The sequence below is a fragment of the Carcharhinus amblyrhynchos genome, chromosome 9 (assembly GCF_965287045.1).
Source record: "Carcharhinus amblyrhynchos chromosome 9, sCarAmb.v2.hapA, whole genome shotgun sequence".
Lineage (NCBI taxonomy): Eukaryota > Metazoa > Chordata > Chondrichthyes > Carcharhiniformes > Carcharhinidae > Carcharhinus > Carcharhinus amblyrhynchos.
The window spans coordinates 32,123,446-32,146,844 of record NC_137332.1 but is presented as its reverse complement, the minus strand read 5'-3'; the positions used below and the strand labels follow the sequence as shown (position 1 = coordinate 32,146,844).

At 37.6% G+C, this 23,399-nt stretch overlaps 1 protein-coding gene across 1 annotated transcript in view; it reads left to right on the top strand.

The window, feature by feature from the left end:
• dmap1 (DNA methyltransferase 1 associated protein 1) overlaps positions 1-23,161 on the top strand; it is a 53,624-nt gene extending 30,463 nt beyond the window's left edge. Inside the window, exons 7-11 of the mRNA XM_080196545.1 lie at positions 623-808; positions 4,904-4,975; positions 12,803-12,875; positions 14,908-15,200; positions 22,598-23,161. Coding sequence (XP_080052671.1) covers positions 623-808; positions 4,904-4,975; positions 12,803-12,875; positions 14,908-15,200; positions 22,598-22,657 — 684 coding nt within the window. The 3' untranslated portion in view covers positions 22,658-23,161. The remainder of the gene's footprint in view (positions 1-622; positions 809-4,903; positions 4,976-12,802; positions 12,876-14,907; positions 15,201-22,597) is intronic.
• The last annotated feature ends 238 nt before the right edge of the window (positions 23,162-23,399 follow it).

The following is a 23,399-nucleotide window of genomic DNA, read 5'->3' as shown; positions in this document are numbered from 1 at the left end:
GCGCAGAAATGATCAGAGATAAATCAATTATTTCTGGTTAAACAATGCTTTAGAGAGGGCAGTGCAGAATAATATTTTTGAGTCTTCCAAGTAGCTGTTGGATAGTTTGAATTACAAATTTTCTTTTGATGGTGATTAGGAGCACTGACAAAGGCCAAGATCATCTAAAGTATTCAATTTTTGCGCTGTTAGACAGAATTAAGTGTGACAGTTGCTCTTATCCTTGGATTAGGAAGCCAGAGTTAATGCTCTTGATCATAAATATAATTGGGTAATTGTTGCGTGAGGACAAGGTTTTGCTCATTTATGATTATTTCTGTAATGGTCCACCAGTACCTGCTGTTCAAGTGAACATGAAGAATAGTCATGTGTAAGTTATCATAGAGGAGTTGTTGATTATGGAACTCTAAGCCTATTTCCAGGGAGGAGATAATAAGATTACATTTAAGTATGTGTGTGTGTGTGTGTTAGAAAAATCCGTGTGAAAATGAGTGCCACCTTTTCTCACATTCCAACAAACTAGAGAGAAGAATGACCACAGTTGTTCTGTGGGGTGTTATGCATCTTTCCCACTAGGTGTCAGCATTGTTTGCTGTAACATTTAGCTGTCTTTTGCTTAAAGGTGACTGAAGAGGAGTACTTGATACAAGAATTGAGAAAAATTGAAATGAGAAAAAAAGAAAGAGAAAAGAAAACACAAGATTTGCAGAAACTGATCACGGCTGCAGACAATACTACAGAAATGCGTCGAGCTGAACGCAAGGCAGCAAAAAAGAAACTGCCACAGAAAAAAGAAACAGAAAAGCCAGTAAGTGTCTGCGTATGTGTCGGATTTTTTTGTTTTGAAAGAACTTGCCATAATAGAATATTTGGGCATTTTATATTGCGCTTCTTTGGGCTTATAACTTTCTTGTGCCAGTATAAACCTGTTTCAACTGGGAAAAAATGTAAAGCGAAAGGAATTAAATTGAAATCCTTGTGCTTTTTAACGCAGTTGTTTAAACCTGATACTGATCTGCTTCTGCTCGTGTCTACTTTTAATACACCTAGTCCACTGGCATGGTTCCAGGTAATTCAGTGGCATTTAATGACTTCAGACAGGATTGCTACAAGTCTAAGTGACAGATTCATTGCTCTTATGTTTAAAATTACAGCACTACTTTCAACATTGTTGCTTTGGTCAGTATTGAATGCCTGAATCACAACACCACTGCGATTTTAGGACTCAAATGAAGCACACGTCCTGTAATTTTGCTATAATGCATCAAGTTCATGGCCAATCTAGTCCGATATCTTGATATGTAGACCAGCAGACATCTAAGTGAGCAGAATAAAAAGCTCACTTAACCTGTCATCAGCAGAGAGAGGATGGCATCATGAAGGCAGATTCTAACCATGACAATTGTGTCGGGTGCTGATTTCTATGTCCAGCCATCAACAGAATGCAGACCTGACAGGATCAGATAGAGCCTTCAAATCCTGAGAGATGGCATTGTAAAGCTTTTGAAAGCTGATTGCCATCATTCTCTCAAAGCTAGCCCCATGCCATTTTATGACCAGTCATCAAAACTGGTTCAGATGCCTCTGTGTCAGTGAGTACAACTGCAGATGTTCATGATTGGTTAACGTGGCAATTGTTTCAAATCATTCTTGGTCCTTCATGCCAGAACTACAAGTGTCTCTGCATTTTAAGCAGTCAGAAATTTCAGGCCCTAAGTCTATTGTATCTCAACTTTAGAACATGATTAACTTCAGAAGTAAATTCAAGTTCTAACATTTTTAATTAACAGTAAATCACTGTATCACAAAATCATATCTCCAGATTATGTTTTTTGTTTCTTCTGCAATTGTATTACCACTACAGTTAATCTTACTAAAAAAAAATCTGTTTATGATTTTATATCCCAAATGCTTTTTTATGGGCTGAAGGAAGAATTGTCAGCTGAGTCAGATGAAAGAGAAGTATCTAATAATCGCAATGATAATCTATTGATTAAACTGTCTAGGGACAAGAAATTAGCAGCTTTACAATGTAACAACTGACCAACCCCTTACTTGCACTTCGTTGTTGCTGACTGTTCACCACCTATCACTTGAGCTGCTGGCTTCCAATATCCATTGATGTTTTTAGGCATTTAGACATCACCAACAGCGGAAATCAGAATTTCAACTTTATATAGACTGAGTATCCAAAATAAAGCTAAGTTGTGGATGTGGTCTTTCTTGATTTTCACAAGAGGTTATTGCAGAAGGTAAGGGGGCATGGAGTTGGGGGTAGGGTGTTAGAGTGGATAGAGATTGGTTGTCAAATAGGAGGCAGAGAGTGGGGGTTAATGGGTGCTATTCGGATTGGCGGTTGATGACTAGTGGAGTGCCCCAGGGGTCGGTGCTGGGGCCTCAGCTATTTACCATTTATATAGATGATCTGGAGGAGGGAACCGAGTGTATGGTGTCGAAATTTGCTGATGACACCAAGATTGGGGGAACGGCAAATTGCGTGGAGGGTGTGGAGAGTCTGCAGAAGGATCTAGATAGGCTGGGCGAATGGGCCAGGAAATGGCAAATGGAATTTAATGTTGGCAAGTGCGAGGTGGTCCACTTTGGTAGGAATAATGGTAGGAAGGACTATTACTTACGGGGCGAAAAACTGCAGCAGGCGACGGTGCAGAGGGACCTCGGGGTCCTTGTGCATGAGTCGCAAAAACCCAGCCTGCAGGTGCAGCAGGTGGTCAGGAAGGCGAATGGGATGCTGGCCTTCATAGCGAGGGGGATTGAATATAAAAGTAGGGAGGTCTTGCTGCGGCTGTATAGGGCATTGGTGAGGCCGCAGCTGGAGTGCTGTGTGCAGTTTTGGGCGCTGTACTTACGCAAGGATATTTTGGCCTTGGAGGGAGTGCAGAGGAGGTTTACTAGGCTGATACCGGAGTTGAGGAGGTTGAGCTATGAGGAGAGGCTGAATAAACTAGGCTTGTACTCGTTAGAGTTTAGAAGAATGAGGGGAGATCTCATTGAGACGTATAAGATGATGAATGGGATGGATAGGATAGAGGTAGAGAGACTCTTCCCGCTCAGAAAGGACAGTAGAACTAGGGGGCACAGCCTCAAAATAAAGGGGCGGTTTAGAACGGAGTTGAGGAAGAACTTCTTCACTCAAAGGGTGGTGAATCTCTGGAATTCTCTGCCCGTTGAGGTGGTGGAGGCTGCCTCGCTAAATATTTTTAAGACGCGGGTTGATGGGTTTTTGATAAGCGAGGGGATTAAGGGTTATGGGGAGAGGGCGGGAATGTGGAGCTGAGCCACGACAGATCAGCCATGATCTTATTGAATGGCGGGGCAGGCTCGAAGGGCTGGATGGCCTACTCCTGCTCCTATTTCTTATGTTCTTATGTTGTCTAAGGTCCATCATTAGGTTTGCAAGCTGTCTGCAGCAAAGGTGTCATTGTCATTTTGTATGCTTGGCCCGATCCAGAATGCTGGCACTTGGCACATCATAGTGGTTTACAGCATGGAAACAGGCTCTTTGGCCCAACTTGTTCATGATGCACTGTTATTGCCATTAAGCTTGTCTTAATTGCCCACATTTGGCCCATATCCCTCTAAACTCGTCTTACCCATGTAATTAAGTGCTTTTTAAAAGACAAAATTATACCCGCCTCTACTACTGCCTCTGGCAGCTTGTTCCAGACACCACCACCTGAGTGAAAAAGAATTGTCCCCCTGGACGCTTTTGCATCTCTCCTCTCTTGCCTTAAACCTATGTCCTATAGTTCCCTTTGGGAAAATATGTTGACTATCTACCTTATCTATGCCCTTATATACCTTATCTATTCAACTAAAGTTCTGTAATAAGTAAAGTTAAATATTTTCGTACTTACATTTGCTGCTCTGCAACATCTGTTATTTCTCAACTTGAAAATTGTATCAACATTTGGAATAAATGCACTGAGTTTATCTTGAGCATTTAATTCAGGTTTTTGTCACAAGCTGGAGCATTGTTTAGACTTTTTATTCAGAATGGAGAATACTTGATTGCAACTAGTACTTATAAAACTTCTGATCCATTAAAGTGCAGCTTTTTTTAAAGAATAAACTGAGGCATGACATGGCCCATTGATTTTACTTGAAATAGTTAATAGATTCCTAGTCCATAGAAGGTAAAACTGTCTATGAGCATCCATATATTGCATATAATGTTATGATGGCACTGACATGATGTTACATTTCTACTTTAGAGTTGTAATGCAGAACTAACTCTGGAAATGGGTTGTACAAAAGTAGATAAGCATTCTCAAGTTCTGCACTGTTTCAATGCTACACTGAAAATCATGCAAGTCATTTCCCATAGATTACGGCTAGCTGCAAGTGTTTTGGTAACCTAGGGATTTTGGACTCTGCTTGTAATAAAGAAAATCTTTCTTTTATTTACTATGAAGATTTCTATAAGATAGGGTTTAATTGTATTTGACACCCCCTATGTCATGCAGCGTATAGCATTTTAACATGAGACAAACAATTAACACACACTGCTGCACTTTTTTGTAGGCCTGAATATAATTGTTACCAGTGACTTTTGTGGCTAGCTAATCAAAAACTAATTAGTGATTGCTGTATTGACTAGAAGTTTCAATTGACTGTGTGTATAATATTTTTTCTGTTGCATCTGTAACCAAAAGATAATTAACTGCTATGCTTATAAACCCTGAGGAGAGAAGTGAAATACTTTGTTATGTAGAAGTATTTTTTGCGTTTAATTAATACCTACAGATTAGTCTTAACTTCCTAGCTTTGACTGTCCTGTCTTACCATATGGAGTGCGATCCAGAATTGGTTTTCCTTATATCCACACAATTTCCTAGTTGTCATGCGTCTGTATCAACATATTCTGCCTGCTCCTGTTTTACAGGCTGTACCAGAGACAGCAGGCATCAAATTTCCAGACTTCAAATCTGCAGGTGTCACATTACGAAGTCAAAGGGTAAGATTTTTAAAAAATTATTTAATTTTTGTTTTGAGGGGGAATAAATGTGAGCTTGGTATCATGTTTTAGTGTTTTGGTGTTGAGAATTCATATGATTAGCTTATTGGATTTGTTTAAATACTTGGCTTCCATCCTTAAACCACGTTCAGATTTTCAGAGGATAGTTATTTTGCTGCTTAAAATGATTGTTAATTTATCAAAATTTATTACTTACCATAAATTTAAAAGGCAGATTTTCAATGTATCAAAATGTTTTCCCCGAAAGACCAAAATCAATAGGTAGGTCATTACATGTCCCAGTAATCCACTATATTGAGAAGAACCTGGTCTCAGGCTTTCATCAGGCATTGTTTATTGTCCATTTTGTTTGGTGTCTGTTCTATCCATTGATACAGTGGTAAAGTAGGAACAAAAACAAACACTGATAGTTGAAATTTTAAACAGTTTCTTGAGCATTTTTTCTAGACTCATAAAGTTGAGATGCAATAATTTAAGTGAGACAAGATACCCTATTGACGCAGGAAAGAGTAATGTAAATCAGACAGAGCCAGTCAGAGAGCACATCCATAACAGAACCTTTTTCTCTACTTCACACATCTAAATCTTGTCCAAATATGCATAGGCGTTGACAAAACAAAGAATAACTTTCTATAATCTCAGAATGGTGTCAGTCAGTCAATGCACACACTCTACTTGCACGTGGTAAAATAGAACCCCCGTTGAACTAATCCATTTGTGACTCTTGAAGCTTAGCCAAACATTCATAGTGAGCCAATCCATGTCTGGCCATCTCTGTTGATTATGAATGCTTCACTGGTCTCCAAATCTTACAAATGGATTAGCTCACCAGAGATTCCATTTTGATAGATGGAAGTGGAGTGTTTGCTTTGGTCATTTGATAGCTTTGGGGTGATCAAAAGTTTTAACTTGTTCTGTTTCTCAATATCTGTATGTTTATTTGGACTGGGGCAAGGTCACAGAGAACTGAGACGAGCCTTCTAACGAGTCTCTACACTTGTTCACCTCCTCGACTATTGTTGATCTGTTTCTGGAGTCCGCAGGCCTGACTTGATCCCACCCCTATCTGCTCAGAGCAAAAATTGTGTGTGATGGACACTTTATATCGAGGCATGTCTGCCAAGCTAGAAAATTTGAGCTACTCGCCTTGATGGTGACAGTCCAGCCCAATGTCTCCTGTGGTGGAAAGATGCAGTGATCCAGATGCTTTGATATGATAATGTGTTTCATTGAAAGATTAGCCCCAGTTCAAGATATAAGCCATTTATTATGCAGTCAGTAGTACAGCTGTGGCAATTCTGACTCATAGGTAGAAGAAAGACTTGAATACGGCACTCAGTGTTAAAATGGGCGGCATGGGCTTATGGGGCTGAAGGGCCTGTTTCCTGTGCTGTGCTGTTCTTCGTAAATCTTTGTAAATTGCTCTTAAATTGAGATGATGATTTTCTGACACCTATGGAGGAAAGTCTTGGACTATTGATAAGTGCAAACCAAGTACCTTGGTGAAATTTCAACAGCTTTAATTGGTCCTGTATGGACACCTCCATGATCTCAATCTTGAAGTGGTTTGAAATCACGAACAACCATCTGGCCTCACCAATTCACAGTTTGAAATGTCAATGGAAACAAAGAATAGTGAAGAAATGAGTTGGATTGAAAAGGTACAAAACATTCAGAGTCAAATGTAGTTAAAAATGTAAACTTTGTTAGAAAATATAGCTTCTGACCTTTCCTTAAAAAGCTCGTTTGAGCAGAACAAACACCAGGGCTCATCCATCACCATGCATCCATTTTGTGTGTCCAGTATATTTAATACACTGCAGAGATTTCTAGCAAAATACATTTTTCAAAAACAGTTGCTATGATAGAAACTTTAATATTTAATTGCAATTTCTGGGGTCAAATTTGGGGAATGATTTAGTAGCCCAGGAATTAAAAAAAACACTGAAACATCACTTGATTTGCACCTCCGGAGGCAAAAGCAGTGATTATCCAAGGCTCCACTTTGTTCATGTTACGGGTGAGGTCCCATGAAAGATCATAAAATTCAGCGTGATTTTGTTTTAAAAGTGGCCCAATAGTCTCAAATCAGTCTTGCTTCAATTCACCCATCGATAATCAAACATATGGACCTTGAGGCAAGATTTTCAAACAAGTTGACCAGATTGAGGCAAGTGGAACACAATAATCACAGTTGATGTAACTGCTTCTGGCATCCTTTTTTTTTAGTTTTTTTGTGATCAAGGCCAACTTTCTGGTTGGACTCTGTCACTAACCTGGTCTTAACAAATACTATGTTAAGCGAGGAGGATAGAATAGCGATATACTAGCGAGGGGGATAGAATGTAAAAGCAGGGAGGTCTTGTTGCAACTGTACAGGGTACTGGTGAGGCCGCAGCTGGAGTACTGTGTACAGTTTTGGTCGCCACACCTGCGGAAGGATAAATTGGCCTTGGAGGGAGTGCAGAGGAGGTTCACAAGGCTGATACCGGAGATGAGGGGGTTGGACTATGAAGACAGACTAAACAAACTGGGTCTGTACTCGTTGGGAGTTTAGAAGGATTTGGGGGGGGGATCTTATAGAGACATATAAGATAATGAAGGGGATGGATAGGGTAGAGGTAGAGGGATTCTTCCCGCTTAGAAAGGATAGCAGGACTAGAGGACACAGCCTTAGGATAAGGGGAGGGCTTTAGATCAGAGTTGAGGAGGAACTTCTTCACTCAAAGGGTGGTGAATCTCTAGAATTCTCTGCCCGTTGAAGTGGTGGAGGCTGCCTTGCTAAATATATTTAAGTCATGGGTAGATAGGTGTCTGATAGACAGGGGAATTAAGGGTTATGGGGAGAAAGCGGGAAAGTGGAACTGATCCTCTTCAGATCAGCCATGATCTTATTGAATGGCGGGGCAGGCTCGAAGGGCTAGATGGCCTACTCCTGCTCCTATTTCTTATGTTCTTATGTTTTTTCATTCTAATCTTGGCACTGTTGGGGCCAGGGGGGTAATGAGGGAATATTGTACAGTGAATTCGTTAGAGGTAACCAGTCAGCATTTGACCATGAAACATGATTGATTACAGTGCGGCTGTCCTAGTGTTCAGTTCCTTTCTCTTTTTCCTAAAGTAAACTGACATCTTACTGATATCCTTAAAGTGCATTACCTAACTGCTTGAAACATAATGGCAGGGTGGAAGCTGTTAGTGAGGCATGTAAACTGTGACTATCAAAGGCTCAGTTTGATGGTCATGTGTTAGAAAAGTCAGCCCTCCAATCTTGTGCATCTGATTTGTTGTGAGGGGGGGAAAGGGTCTGTTCTCTTCGCGCTGATGAAATTATTGGATTCAATTGTCATGAAATTATAATTGACATCAATTCTGACAATGTTTGAATGGTTGTCTTGGTAATCCAACAAAAAAAGTTCCTTTTTAAACTAAAGTTGTTCCATGCCTCAATGATGTGCAGGACTAATTTATTAAAAGCTGCATAGTACCAACAGTCAAAATGTATTTTAATTTGCTATCATTACCAACATTTTATGATTTATATCACCGACATAAAACTCATCTGAAAATTCACCCATGTCAGTTTATTTGTCTTCAAGACCGATGAGTGTAGATTGGACTGTATGCAAAATTTATTTCATCAAAATGAAGAGTATATTACTCAAGTACTTTTAATAATACATTAGCTCTTATAGGTTAACATGTTGCAATTTGTTTACTGAGATGACTTTAAAGAAATGATCATCCAGTTGAAATATCAAATATTCCGAGGAATGATTCTCAAAAGGACGCCGTAAATAACCAAAGTTTTTGTTCTGAATTTAAAATTTTTCTCAGGTTCTTTAAATTTTATTTTTCAAGCTACCCAGTTATGACCTTTCTCATTATTTAAGGGAATTTTTGATTTCCCCCTTTTTTTCTCGATTAGCAATGATCAAACTAGCATGTTATAAACATTGGTATATGTGGGCCACAAAAGTAAATATGTGTTTGCTGCAGAAAGATTATTTTTGTTAGTGATAGAGAGTAATTGTCATGGAAGAATGATTATAGTTAAGTTTCCTAATCCAGCCCCAAGTGCTGGCATACATGAACTGATCTTGAACTTGTTCTAGCAACCAAAGTTGCTCAGAAATTATTAATGAATTATATGACCCTTTCTGCTTGAATTGTCAGATGACCGCATTATCTGTACAGATTTTTCTCAAAATATACATTAATCATAAAATTTGTAAAAGTATATTCCAAAGAATTTAAAATTAAGAATAACAGCACAATGGTACTTTACTTTTCTCCAAACAGCATGTTGGTTAATCTCTTTCCCTGCTGCAGTCACTTTGGAAAGGGAAGTATAACTGTGGCTCATGAGATTTAAAAATCTTATAGCATTTCAGACTTTTTAAAATTGAGCAGCTCCCTGTCTCTTGGATCCTGGCAGATTGCCTGTTTCTGAGAGTTTCAAAGGTACCTTTGAAGGCCATCCCCATGGCAAGCTGAATCACATGGACCATGTATTCAAGTAGAAATGTTGATTAGCTATTGTTGAAATTCCAATTCTCCTTTTATCTTCAAAGTAAATAGACAGTTTAAAGCATTACTGCTAACAACTTGACATTCCCAACATCTTCCTGGGATTTTGGAAACTGGCAGACTAACCAGATACTGCTGCCAGTGTCTCCTCCCTTCCATTTTTAACATAAGAACATAAGAAATAGGAGCAGGAGTAGGCCATCTCGCCCTTCGAGCCTGCCCCGCCATTCAATAAGATCATGGCTGATCTGTCGTGGCTCAGTTCCACATTCCTGCCCTCTTCCCATAACCCTTAATCCCCTCGCTTAGCAAAAACCCATCAACCCGCGTCTTAAAAATATTTAGCGAGGCAGCCTCCACCACTTCAACGGGCAGAGAATTCCAGAGGTTCACCACCCTTTGAGTGAAGAAGTTCCTCCTCAACTCTGTTCTAAACCGCCCCCTCTTTATCTTGAGGCTGTGTCCCCTAGTCCTACTGTCCTTTCTGAGCAGGAAGAGTCTCTCCATCTCTATCCTATCCATCCCATTCATCATGTCACCCAACATATTGTGGGCAGAATTCGAAAAAGGTTTCAACTCTCAAGTTCCAAAATATAGCAAAGTTATAAAACCTCAGATTTGTAAGTGTAAATAATGCTAGCTGTGGAATCTAAAATCATTAACTTGCTATATAAGTTGAATACGCATCTGAAACAGGATTTTTTTAAAGATGTAAATCAGTAGTGACAGTGGTATTTTTTAACATATAATGTATAAAATGAATCACTCGTAAAATGTCATGCAGTGTTAGTGACTATGGTAAATCAGTCATCGCTTTGAAAATCAAAGGCATTAATGTCGCTGCTTCAGATTACTTTTTAATGTGTATCTGTTTTTGTTTCTTTCGAAGCTATATTTTTGAGATATTTCAGTTCCATTACAATGACAAATTCTCCGTTTGTTGCCTAAACCAGCAGTTTTGCAGTTATATTGAAGAAGCAAAAGAATTCAGAAGTTTATTTTAAACTGCCCTGGCTTTGTTGTTTGGTGCAATTCAATTAGATTTTAACCATGGCCGGTGAATGCTGTGACAAAGGACTTGTTGAATATTCAGTCCAGTAAAAATGCTGGAAAATGGTTGTCTTGACTGTCTGTATTGTGGCTAAAATGTAACATATAATTCATATAGCCATGTTATATTTCAAAACTTGTCTTGTATAATTAACCTGGTAACTATGCATTCTTATGTGCTCTGAATATTCTAATAATATGTCCTATTATTTATTTCTTAATACATGTGACATTCTGATTAATATATTTGGTACCTAATAGACGTCCAAATTACAAGCTACCACAAAACCAAATTTGAATTGAAAGGGGGAAATTGCTAACTCAAACCAGTACTGGTATTTGGCGAGTATTTTGTTTTCTGATTTGTACCCTTGTATATTTTCATACTTGTGTGATTATGTCAATTACTGCCTACACCCAATTTCTACTGTTGAAGCCACTGAAAGTTATTTTGGGTGCTAATTGTGCATTAGCAAATCACCCTTTCATGCCTGGTGGTTTTAAGGAGAATTCTAAATGAGGAGAGCGAGGTGTAATGGTTTGTGGGGGGAATTCTGAAGGTTTGAAGGCTGCCAATAGTAGGACAAAAGAGGATGAGATGTACAAGAGGATAGAGTCAGGAATGGAAAATTCTTGGCAAAGTGTGGGGTGGGATCACCAGAAAGCTGGAGGTAGGTAAAAATGAGGCTTTGAAGGAATTTAAGCTCAAGGGTAAGAATTTTAGGTTGGAGGAGTTGTAAGACAGGAGCCAATGTAAAGCAGCAAGAACTTCAATGTGGTGTTAACAGGACTGTGTGAAGATACAAGCAACAAGAGTGTTAGGTAAACTGGACTTTGCGAAACTTGGAGGATTATACTCCATCCTGAAAACAATAGTAGAATCTGGACTTGCCAAAGATATGTATGAAAGTTTAGGCATCAGTTATGTTGAGATAGGGTAGAATTAATGTCATCTTGCAGTCTTAGAAATAGATGATCTTTGTATAATAGAGAAAATATAGGTTGAAAGTTCTGCTTGTAGTCAAGTCACCCCAATAGTTGGGATCCATTAACTTAAGCAGCTGCATAAAACCTTCAAAAGTAGCTTGAGATGGGTTATTGGGAATTAGATGGAATAGGGTCAAGGACGATAACTTTCTCAGTGTTGAACTAGAGGAAACCATACATTCCAATGCGCTTATACATCAATTAGCTATGTAAGTACATTCAATGAATTTACACAAATTAGCAACATTCTGATTTGCAACTAAGAAGATAAAGGATTAAAAACGAAATTGGATTGAATCTTAAATGATTGAACGAACTCGAGTCTCATGTGGCTGACCAAAATAGTCGTGTTTAACTCTGGTAGAAATACTACTGCACTGATAGTGGAAGGTAGAGTTTGTGCAATTCTCATGTACCTCTTAGTACCAAAGGTCTTCCCTGACTCCTTGGTTAAAAACAGATGCATAGAGTAATCTGAAAAAGTTTGGCAAAGGAGAATACAAATGCAATGGCAGGGGAAATTATGAAATAAGGCTGAAACTAAATGCTTCATTTAAAAACAAAATGGGATATTTTTCACTTCACTCCTGATGCGTATTAGGAACATATTAAGAAACTCTAATTTTCCTCCCCATCTGTTCATTTTAATGGATCTACAATGATGGTGGTGTGTAATTTCCCAATATGCATTTCTGGCCTATGTTGAAAGGGACTGTCTCCACTTAAATACAGGGGGCAAAGCATTTCCATGTGCTTCTTTTTGTTAACCAAATGAAATTGTGGGTTACTCAGTTTTACCAAGGTTAGAATGGAAAAAGCAAAAAGGTAGCAAGTAAAAGACCGATATTCTGATCTTTAATTAGTCATGTGTCTGAATAGTTGGCAAGATATTAACAGTTTTAAAAAAAAATCAGTTTGCACTCATGCGTAATTATCTACATGCAACCTGATTTGAAATCTCTTTTCCTAAATAAAGACCCATCATATTTCCTGAGCTTCCTCCTTCATGCATTAATGTTATGACTGTGAATCGCTCCATTATTAGACTGGATTTAAAAGTATTTGCTAGGATTAAAATAACTATATTTTTGAATGGGGGAAAAAAAAAAGCAATTTTAAAGGAAACCTTTGGTTATTTGCCAGGTGAACAACCTCAGTGCTTGTATTTCATTATTTCAGCAAGCCAGTATTAATGAACCTGCTGTTGGATTGTTACTTTCTCTTGTTTTCTGTATTTAGATGAAACTGCCTAGCTCAGTTGGACAGAAAAAAATCAAAGCCATTGAACAGATGCTGACAGAGTTAGGAGTTGGTAAGCAAAGAAATGGATATCCTGATTATTTTATCGATTACATTTTGCTATAAATGTGCAGATTGATCACTCTATCACTATGAATTTTGAACAATATATTACCAAGGAAATTGTCTCAATGACTCTTTAACGTATAGAGACGGAACACTGAAACAAATTAACGCGCTTTGAGATATTTTCCAAAAATAAGAAATCAAACTGTTTATGCTCAACACTTTTGAAGCTGCAGTAATCTTTTTGACATCAAAAAGGGCTTGGGTGAAATTTAAAATGATAAGCAATTTATGTTCTCACAACTGGAATCTGGATTAAATACACTGCAGATTGATTGGGTGAAAGTCTTGTCTCTGTTCCTTTTTGGGTCCTATGTAAAACCAGCACAGATGATGTCAATTCAGTTTCTAGTGGCCATGGATTAACAGCACCAAACTCTGGATAATTTGACAATTCAGTCACAAAAATGTAAGCAATTAGAGAATTAAACACTAATAAAGTAGCAGATCTTGTAAGATTAGGATTATGTCGCTATTTTGGGTGTATATAGCATTTTTCATATCCTTAACATATACCAGAACATTTTCTAACTAATGTATTGCGTTCCTGGTGCAGATGTCATATTGGCAAACACAGTTGCCAATTTGCATACAGAAAGCATCCCACATCAACTGAATGAATGCATCATTTGAAGGAACTTCCTTGTTTTTTTTTGAGTAGTTGTATTGGGATATTTTAAGTCCATTCAAAACATGACCTCTTCAATTTAGCAGTCCTTCAACATTACTTTGAAGTATTAGACTGGATTATGAGCTCAGAGTTGCCCTGTATCTTGTATTAAAGCTGATACAATGTTCAGAAATGTTCTGAAAATGTTTGTGCAAGAGCATGTTTTAAATAATTGCGGACTGTTTGAAGCATGAGTGCAGGATCATATAGTCAAAGATCTGTTGTTTATTATGCAATTGCAATGTACAGAATAATTATTCATATGATCTTGAGAGCAATCACTAGTGACACTTGCATCTTTGAGGTGTTCCACAGATAAATCTTCAATTTCTAAAATATATTAAAAATCTGATAACATCCTTTTATCTCAAGAGAGTCTTCACTAATAAGTGGCTTATATGCTTGATTAAAATGCTTCAGACTATGACCTCTTGCATTTAATCTGCAGGTCAGGCTTATTTGCTGCTAAATTACATAATTTTTAATTGTAGAATATGTTTTGAGAAAAATATGACGGAGAAAAGATAATTTAGTAATTTTTTCAAAGCTTTCAACACCAAAGGTTAATATGGACATACTAACAAAATACAGCACTCTATTGGTTGTGTCATAAGAAATGAAGACATGTAAAATCCATTGCTCGTTCTGAATGATAGAAAGTTGGTACTGACAGGTTTATTCATTAAGCAATTTAATTAGCAGGCAGAAGTTCTGACAACTTGACTTAACTGCTTGCAGGTCTTTGGAACTTTTTAACAAGTCATGGATATTTGTGTAACTCTGTTTTGCATTTGAAATAATCTGAACTGTTTGAAGTGTTTTAATAGTTTTAGAAAATTTAGAGGAACCTTGATGATTTCTTTCCCTTCTAAAGGAAGTCCAGGTAGACTAAACCACTGCAGTAATACAAAAACAAACTCACGTAGCATCACTTTAGTGATGCTAGATCATGTTGTTGAGGAATGATAAATCTAATGATTCTTTAATAATGTTAGTATTGGGAAGAAGCTGATGTGTCAAAGACACTGCTACACTCAAGATAAGTCAACTGAGGAGAAATAATACTGGAGTTATAGATGACTTTCAGTTTGGTATGGCTGCTGTTCTGAGGGATAATGCTGCTTGCAGTGGATCTGTATTAAGATATTCATAAGAGTATTGTAAATTTGTTATCGAGCATTAAACTCCCTTGCTCTTTCCAGTCTTACGACAACCTTTTCACTGATGTCTTCAACTATATTTAAGTGGATGGTTACTGTTTTAAAGTTCATGAAAATATTTACCCAATTTGGTTGTTGATGAATTGCAGATTTGAATCCAATGCCCACCGAAGAGATTGTACACATGTTCAATGAACTCCGTAGTGACCTGGTGCTATTGTATGAACTGAAGCAGGCTTATGCCAATTGTGAATATGAGCTTCAGATGCTACGGCATCGATACGAGGCGTTGGCAAAAGCGGGGACAAACAGCTTGGCATCAGAAGGTTTTGGCATTGATGGACAAATGGGAATTGTGGGAACCAGTTCTGAAGAACTTAAGGGGGAAGGAAAAGATCAATTCATTGATGTTGTTGGAGCTGCACCTCTCACACCAAACTCGGTAAGCACTGATTGGAAATATCCAGCAAATTTTTGATTTGTACTGGCAAGTAATGATTCCTATAGAAATTACAAATCGCAATACATGAATACTATAATACTTTAATTTTATTAAATCAGGATTTCTAACTCAAGTGCATTATTAGGTTCATCTTTAGGTAAGATCTTTATAAAACTATATTTTAAAGGTATTATACATTCTGTTTATTCAAATGTGATTTGTGTAATTATGATAAATATTTGAACACAGTTTTTAATGTTAATGCATATTATTACTGACAATCTGTCTTTTCAATTATGAGTTACCATTCTTCACAAATATCTGCTGCACATTATTTTGTTCAATTTCAGCAATGTCTGATCAATATTTACTAACCAGGTGTTAGACAAAGGAAGATCTATCCTGTGAATAGACCAGAGCTATCATGCTGTGTCAAAAAACCAATATGTTACTTCAGAACAATCACTACCACTGCACTTAAGACTCATGATAATGCTTGATACCATGAGGTGGTTGTCCACAAATGGCACATTTACTTAGCTGATACCAGTTTGTTCCAACATGAACGTACAGACAGGAGGCCATTGAACTTGCTCAGACAATTCAATGTATTTTCATTTCTCCTAACCTTTTACATTATTGTAAATCAGAAATCTATCAATCTCTACCCTAAATATACTCAATGACAGAGCCTCCACAGTCCTCTGGGGTAGGGTTTCCAAAGATTTGAAACCTTCTGTAACGGAACTTCTCATCTTGGTTCCCCCCTTTTTTTGACATTGTCTCCTAGTTCTAAACTTACCAACTAAGGGAAACATCTTACCTGCATCTCCCCCTGTCCATTTCTTTAAGTATTTTGTAGGTTTCAAAGTGAATACCTCTTGTTCTTCAAAACTCTAGAGAACATAGGCTCAGTTTGCCCAATTTCTCATCATAAGACTGTCCTGCCATCCCTGGAAATAGACTAGTGAACATTTGTTGCACTTCCTCTATAGCAATAATATCCTTTGAGGTAAGGGGACAAAAACCGCACGCAGTACTTCAGGTGCAGTCTAACCAAGCTTATACAATCGAAACAACATCTCACTACCCCTCATTCAAATCAATTATATACAAGAATAATACCTGGGCTTAAACAATTAAGTTATAAGGATAGGTTGCATAAACCTGGTCTGTTATTTCCTTGAACTTACATGTTTAGAGGTGATTTTCTTGAGTATTTAAAATTATAAAATGATTCAATAGATAAAGAAAAACTGATACCTCCAGTGGTGGAATTCAAAATATATTAAAATTAGAACTAGGCCATTCAGGAGTAAAATCAGGCAGCAGATTTTCACACAGGGTCTTGGAAATGTGAAATTCTCTCCTCCAAACAGAATCCATACTGGATTTTGAGTCAGTTGAAATTTTCAAGATTGGTATTAATAGATTTTTTTAGGGAAAAGTATTGTGGAATGTGGGGCAAAGGTAGGGAGCTGAGGTACAGATTAACCATGATTTAACTGAACAGCAAATCAGACTTGATGGATGGAATGGCTCACTCCTGTTCCTATGTTCCCACGCCAAAAAGAAAAGCAAGATAACCATTGAAGTCGGAATAACATGACTTGTAATATGTTCTCATGTGGTGCCAAAGTGCAAAGAACGGGAGTTCAGTTTAAGTTGTAAATTTTGCTGAAATCTGATTTTAAAAAAAATAGAAATTTTAGCACAAAGATCATTACTATTCATGAACAAAACTTAAATGCCCAATATCCCTGAGAGTGTGATAGAGTTTGCATATTGCTTCCTTAGAGTGAGTAGACAATTATGCAGCACAAAATGAAATTTGGGTGATTCTAAATGTCTGGATAACTGAATTGCCTTGGAATGTTGTAATATGGTTTTTGTGTGCAAGGAGCAAAAGTTGAACATTAGTTGCTAACTAGACATTAAAGAGACTGCTTGGTTTCCACCTTCATCATCCTCGCCACCCCCCAGTGACAGTCTTAGTTCTGTTTGTGTGTGTGTGTGTGTGTGTATGTCCTAACAAATACGTGCAGAACGTATTTGGTGGCCCTAGAATTTCAGGTATGTAAGGGTAGAGTTTCTGATTTGTACTCAATTCGCATTTCTAATGAGGAATGCAATCAAAATTGTGCTCAGTTTGAAAAGTGTTTTTTCTTCTCCACACCTGCCCCCCACGCCCCCCCCCCCCAACAAGATTCTACTCAAATCCATTTCCATGTCACCAAATGCAAAATCTGCCACAACCACCACAATTGGACTGCATTATAAAACATAAGGCTTTTATTAAACTTCTGTTTTAATTTTTTTATCTACTTAAAAGTGGCAACAGCTTAAAACAGATCTATCACAGAAAAATAAACACTTACATCACTTGTGAATAAGACTTTTGAATGATGATAAATTGCATTTAAGAAAAAAAGCTATCTTCTAGTTGGATTGAGGTACAGTAGCCAGTTTGCTAGTAAATTCAAAAGAAATCAATCAAAAACACCTATTGATGTCCTTGTTCCCCAAAGCTCCAGCTTAATTTCTGGAACTTTCTCAAAGACCTGCAAATGAGCACATTTGCAGAAACTCCCAATGGTGATTAATTCACCTTGGAGATGTGGCCAGTTTATGGAGCCTGCTACTGCTGTGGTGGTTTTAAAACTCATGCAAAAGATTTGAGAAACTCAGTTTTGTAATCTTTTGCTCTTGCACTGCTGATTTTGGTTGAATTGTGTGCAGGGGAATAACAGGCACAATCAGTTGGAAATTTCAGGGTGTAGAAATCATGTTTAATCTTCATTGAACTTAAAGTTTATTTATTAGTTACAAATAAGGCTTACATTAACAAGGCAATGAAGTTACTATGAAATTCCCCCTAGTCACCACAGTCCGTTACTTGTTCGGGTCAACGCGCCTAATCTAACTGACATTCTAGAAATTGTTAAAGTTGTCTTTGTGCTGGTCATTTTCTGGTTACTCCGGTATTTGATAAACAAAAATTATCTACTGTTATATAAGATAGTTTGTCTATTAAACTAATTATGCCTTTTTTGTTAAATGTTCTATTAACTAAATAGGAACTAGTAAAACATGACTTCCATTTCCTACATGGGGAGCAAAGGTTTGATCAACCACCAGTGGAGTACCTTTTGTTTTCCTACAACTCCACTTGGCTTAAAAATAACAATTACAGCATTTGTTTAAAAAAAAATTCTGGGTGTTGAATGAAACAACTTATCCATGAAATTAGCCATTTTGTGAGAGAAGCATCTCCAAAAATATTCCTGTACGTTTCCTTGCATTGTGCTCGGTCACCTGAACCTGAGCTGCCCTGTATTCTTTGAGCTTGTGTTATGTATCTTTGGCTTGTCTGAATGAATTAATTCAACTAGGTATTGGATGATAACTCCTTGACTGCATCATTGTCGCTTGGATGGACTGTAATTCCCAAAATGCAGCTTAGGATGCTATCTTCTAATGAAGAGAACTTGGATCCTGTCAAGTTGCATTGGGCCTTTCAAATGCTCTTTCGTACTTGTAATATCTCTAATCCATCCAGAGATTCATTTTTTTAACTTAAAAGGTGGAATTAAAGTGTACTTCGCAATGCTGAAAGGTGTAGCACGTAATGTGACAAAATCTAAATTTTACAAGGATTGTACCCAAAGATCTTTACATGAAACCAATTTGTACCTTCATTTCTTAATCACCTTCAGTCAATTTCTGTCCCATCATTCTTAAAATTACACTGTTTCCCCTTTACAATAAAAGTGATTGATGAATATAATTGCACAACTGTGTCTCCAGTGCACTGTATGTCTTTACGTGACTGAAAGAGCAAATTCAGATCTGTTTTTGAGCTTTTGGCTTTCTTTGAAACATTTCACTAGCTTTTGTCAAATTTCTAAGTTGACATGTGCTGCCATAGAAAAGGTTCAAAAACTAGCATTGATTCAGTATGCTGTCCTGCTTCAATGAGCTGTTCTGTGGAGTGTTAACAAGTTTGTGTTTGTAATTTGTTATACAGGAGAGCTTTAAGATCTTGAAAAAGTTCAGAATGAAAGCCAAAAATTAAGTCCGAGTTGCTAATTAATTGCACACTTAACAATGGTGTTGGCAGATAACATGCGGGTGTCAAAGCACCCAAAGATTATAGAAAATGCAAGCTTTTTTCGGAGGGAAATATAAATTTTAAAAGTTGCAAAGACCAGATCTTTTCAGAAAGATTGCATTCCTTTCACCAGCTGTAACAACTTCTGCTATTGCCAACTGTTGTTCACCACAGAATGGAGTAACTTCTGTTCCTTGTCTGTCACTTTTGCTAACTATTTTCAAAAGTGTCAAATTCAACTTAACTCCATCTTATGTGATTCATTGAAGAGAACCAGTACTGGGTCAGAATTACTCTTTAGCAAGACATTTAATGTGTACTGTGTTTGTTGGTAATCTTTGCTAGGTGCACTGAGAAGATTTCCTCTAATTAGTTTGCAACCAGTGCAAAACAGTCATACATGTTTTCTCAAAATTGCCCTGTTATCTTTCATGATTTGGACACTTCCTCCTCCTCTAGTGAAACCATATGTGCATTGAGACTGGTTGGGACTGCACATTACATCTGATTCAAATATAAAGTTTTAAAGTTATATCTTTTGATATAGTTAAAGAATATTAATGGATCACTATGATATACTTTTTTTAATCAATCAGTATAAAATCTGACAGAATGTCAGTTTTGAAAATTTGGGAATAGAGGTTTCCTGCAGGGCATTTTCTATGGTGTACAAAATAGTTAGAATGTTAAATACAGTTCTGACCTTTACTGGCTGATTAAACAATGAGGATGGCATTAGATTAGAATAAGACTGAAGGTCAAACCAATTCACTGTACAACCATTTTAGAGTGCTTTTAAAATTGTTTTTAACATTACCTCCCCGCCCCCCCCGCCATGTAATTTTGCTAGTACTTTGAAAACACAAGAATTAACCTAATCGTGGTAGCATGGTAATTCCTTAACTGTTTGAGAACTGAAGGTGCTTTTGCAGCATTTTGAAATGCCATATTTAGGACTTTACTCCTCTTTGTGAATGGCTGGAGAATTGATTTGCATTGGTGTAGCCCAGAAGGAAAGATCTGTTGAGCTTGGATCAATATCTGTACATTCATAATTGAGCTTTCTTTATGGATGGGAGAAAGGGGATGGTAACTGATGCTTAACATGTTACTTACATTGAGAATGGCACAAGTAGAAATCACCAAGTTGTTCCATCCCAACTGTACCACTGTCTGACCAGGGAAATTTGAACTTTGCGCGTTTAAACTCACCATTATCAAATTGCTGATTAGAGGATGTCTGACAGACTAGTGAGGTCTTCGAGAGGTGCATGAAGATAAAAAATCTCAAAACCCTTTCAAACTATAGTCCCATCTCCAATGTTTCTTCCCTTGTCCAAAGTCCTTAAAGGTTTTAGCACCTTCCATATTCATGCCCATTGCTCCTGCAACCGCATGCTGAATCTCACTATCAGATTTCCACCGCTTCCACAGCACTAAAATCAAAATTACAAATGCTATCCTGTGTGCCGGTCTATGGTAAACTACCCTTCCTCATCCTTCCTAACCTGTCTGTATTTTTGGCACAGTTGATCATACCATTATCCTCTTTTACGTCATCCAACTGAGTGGGACTGGCCTTGCCTGGTTATATTCCTGTCGTAGCCAGACAAACTTCTTCAATGGCATTTTTTTTTCTTACTCCCATATTGTTGCCTCTAGAGACCCACAAGCCTCTCAGCAATATTATCGGAGAATACATTAAATTTCAGTGTACGCTGGTGACACTCCAATCCACCACCACCTCTCCCAACCCCTGCATTGCATCTGACTCAGCACACTACTTGTCTGATGTCCAGTATTTGGTAGTAAGAACATATGAAATAGGAGCAGAATAGGCTACACTTGGCATTGTTCCAGCGTATAATAAAATTGTGATTGATCTGATCTTGGCCTCAGCTCTACTTTTGTGCCAGTTCCCCATAACTTTTGACTCCCCTTTAGTTCAAAAATCTATACATCTCAACCTCTATATCCAATGATTCAGTCTCCATGGGGCAGAGAATTCCAAAAATTCACTACCCTGAGAAGAAAAATTCATCCTCCTCTCCCTTATTCTGAAATAGTGCCCCCTATTTCAAGACTGCCCATGAGGGGAAACATAGCCTCAGCATCTACCATGTTGAACCTTCTCATGCCTAGAGTTTTTTTCTAAACTCTTGAGGCTTGCTGACCTATCATTTTCTGCTCTTTGCCCTCCTCTTTTCTTGAATAGGTGCATTACATTTGCAATGCTCTAATCACCTCGGATTTTTTTTAGAACCAAGGGAATTTAAAAAAAATTACAACCCTTGCATCCACTATCTGCAGTTACTACTTCTAACTCAATGGACATCAGATCCATGGGATTTGTTAACCTTTAATCGCATTAGTTTGCCTAATATTTTTTTAATGATAAATGTGTTAAATATTTCCATCCCTTTTTGACCCCCCCCCCCACCCGTCCCCCAATCGATCTTTCTTTCTTTCTACTATTATTGGGATGCTTTGTGTGCCCTATTGTGAAGGCAGGTATAAAGTATTTGTTGAATGTCGTGTTATTTCCCTGTGTCGTCCTTTAAGGGACCAACTTTTACTTCAGCAGCTCTTTTCCTTTTCATATACTCGTCGAAACTCTATCTGTTTCTATAATTATTTTTTCTCCTGATCTCTTTTTTCCCTGTTTTCTTTGGTCTGGGAAAGCTTTAAAAGCTGGGAAGCTATGCTGTATGGTGAAATCAGCAACAAAAATCCATGTTGTGAATGCTCATCTTGTTACTCAAATACTGAAATCTTGCAGTATATGGTGCAGTTACTAGCATTTCCAAGGAGGCTAAGGTCATGAAATAAAATCCTTCTGGGGAGAAATATTAATTGCAACAGTGCAGTGAGTGATCTTTTTGACTGTTTAAGGTGTCAGCAGATGTGATACTCTAGATGAAATGCAAACAAGCTCATGATAACTGTCATGCATCCCAGATGAATTGACACTTGAATTGAGATTTCCTTTAATTATCATTTAAGTCCACAGTCACATTCTCACCTTCATTGTTTGATCCACACCAGCAATCCAATTAGTCCATGCCTTTGTTATTCAACATGTCAATGTGAAAGGAGATCTTCAACTTTTGTAGAAAATAGTGATTTGTATAGTATTATCGTCGTTTTACAAGCATAGAGTCTGGCTGTTTTTAAGATCACAAATTTCTAGCTGCTATCTAAATTTCAAGAGTTAATCTGGAGTTGTCGCTGACCTTGCAAATGGTTTGAAACATGCTATCTTACATCCTGATTTTTGATTTTACAGAGGAAGCGAAGAGAATCTGCATCCAGCTGTTCTTCAGTAAAGAAATTGAAGAAACCCTGAACTGATATGAAAGACTAGGAAGTGGACAAAATGTGGTTAAACGGATCTTTCACCACATAGCAGCTATGCTCCTGCATTTTATTCAGAAAAGACCACCGAAACTCCAGGAAATCAGGAGCAACGAGCACTGTTGATAAATTATGTGGCAGTGGTTAGGAAGTAACAAATGCAGTGTCCATCATATGAAACAAAAACTGCTAAGCCATTTCCTGTTGAAGTTGTACCCTAACTGACCCAAAACTTCACTAATGAGGCACATTTAGTCATGAAAAGGATCACAGTGCTTTTAATATTTGTATAATTAAGCTTTCTTTGTAGGGTTTTGTTCTCTTTGGTACAGGGCATTGAAACTGTCAGTGAGTGAAGACCACTCGCATATTACAGTTTTTGATTGTGAAGAATGAAAGGTGTGGTCAGGCTACAAGGAAGTGTTCAAAAGAAATTGCAAACATTTTATTGTAGTGCAGAAAATATCAACAGAGAATAAAGGATTTTTTAAAAATTGTGGTGCCTCACGATTATTTGAAGTTGGTGCTAGAATTTCCTATTAAGTACGTAATTATGTTTAGGGTAATACTGGATGGAATTCTATACACATCTGGTGCACTTATTCTGGAGCAATTTTTGTAACATTTTTATCAAGTTTATTCCGTTAGTCACTGTACCTAACACACTAATTCCGTCATGTTTCTCCATTGCTCTTGGTTTTCAAGAGGCTACTAACCTCCCACGTTTGTTTCCA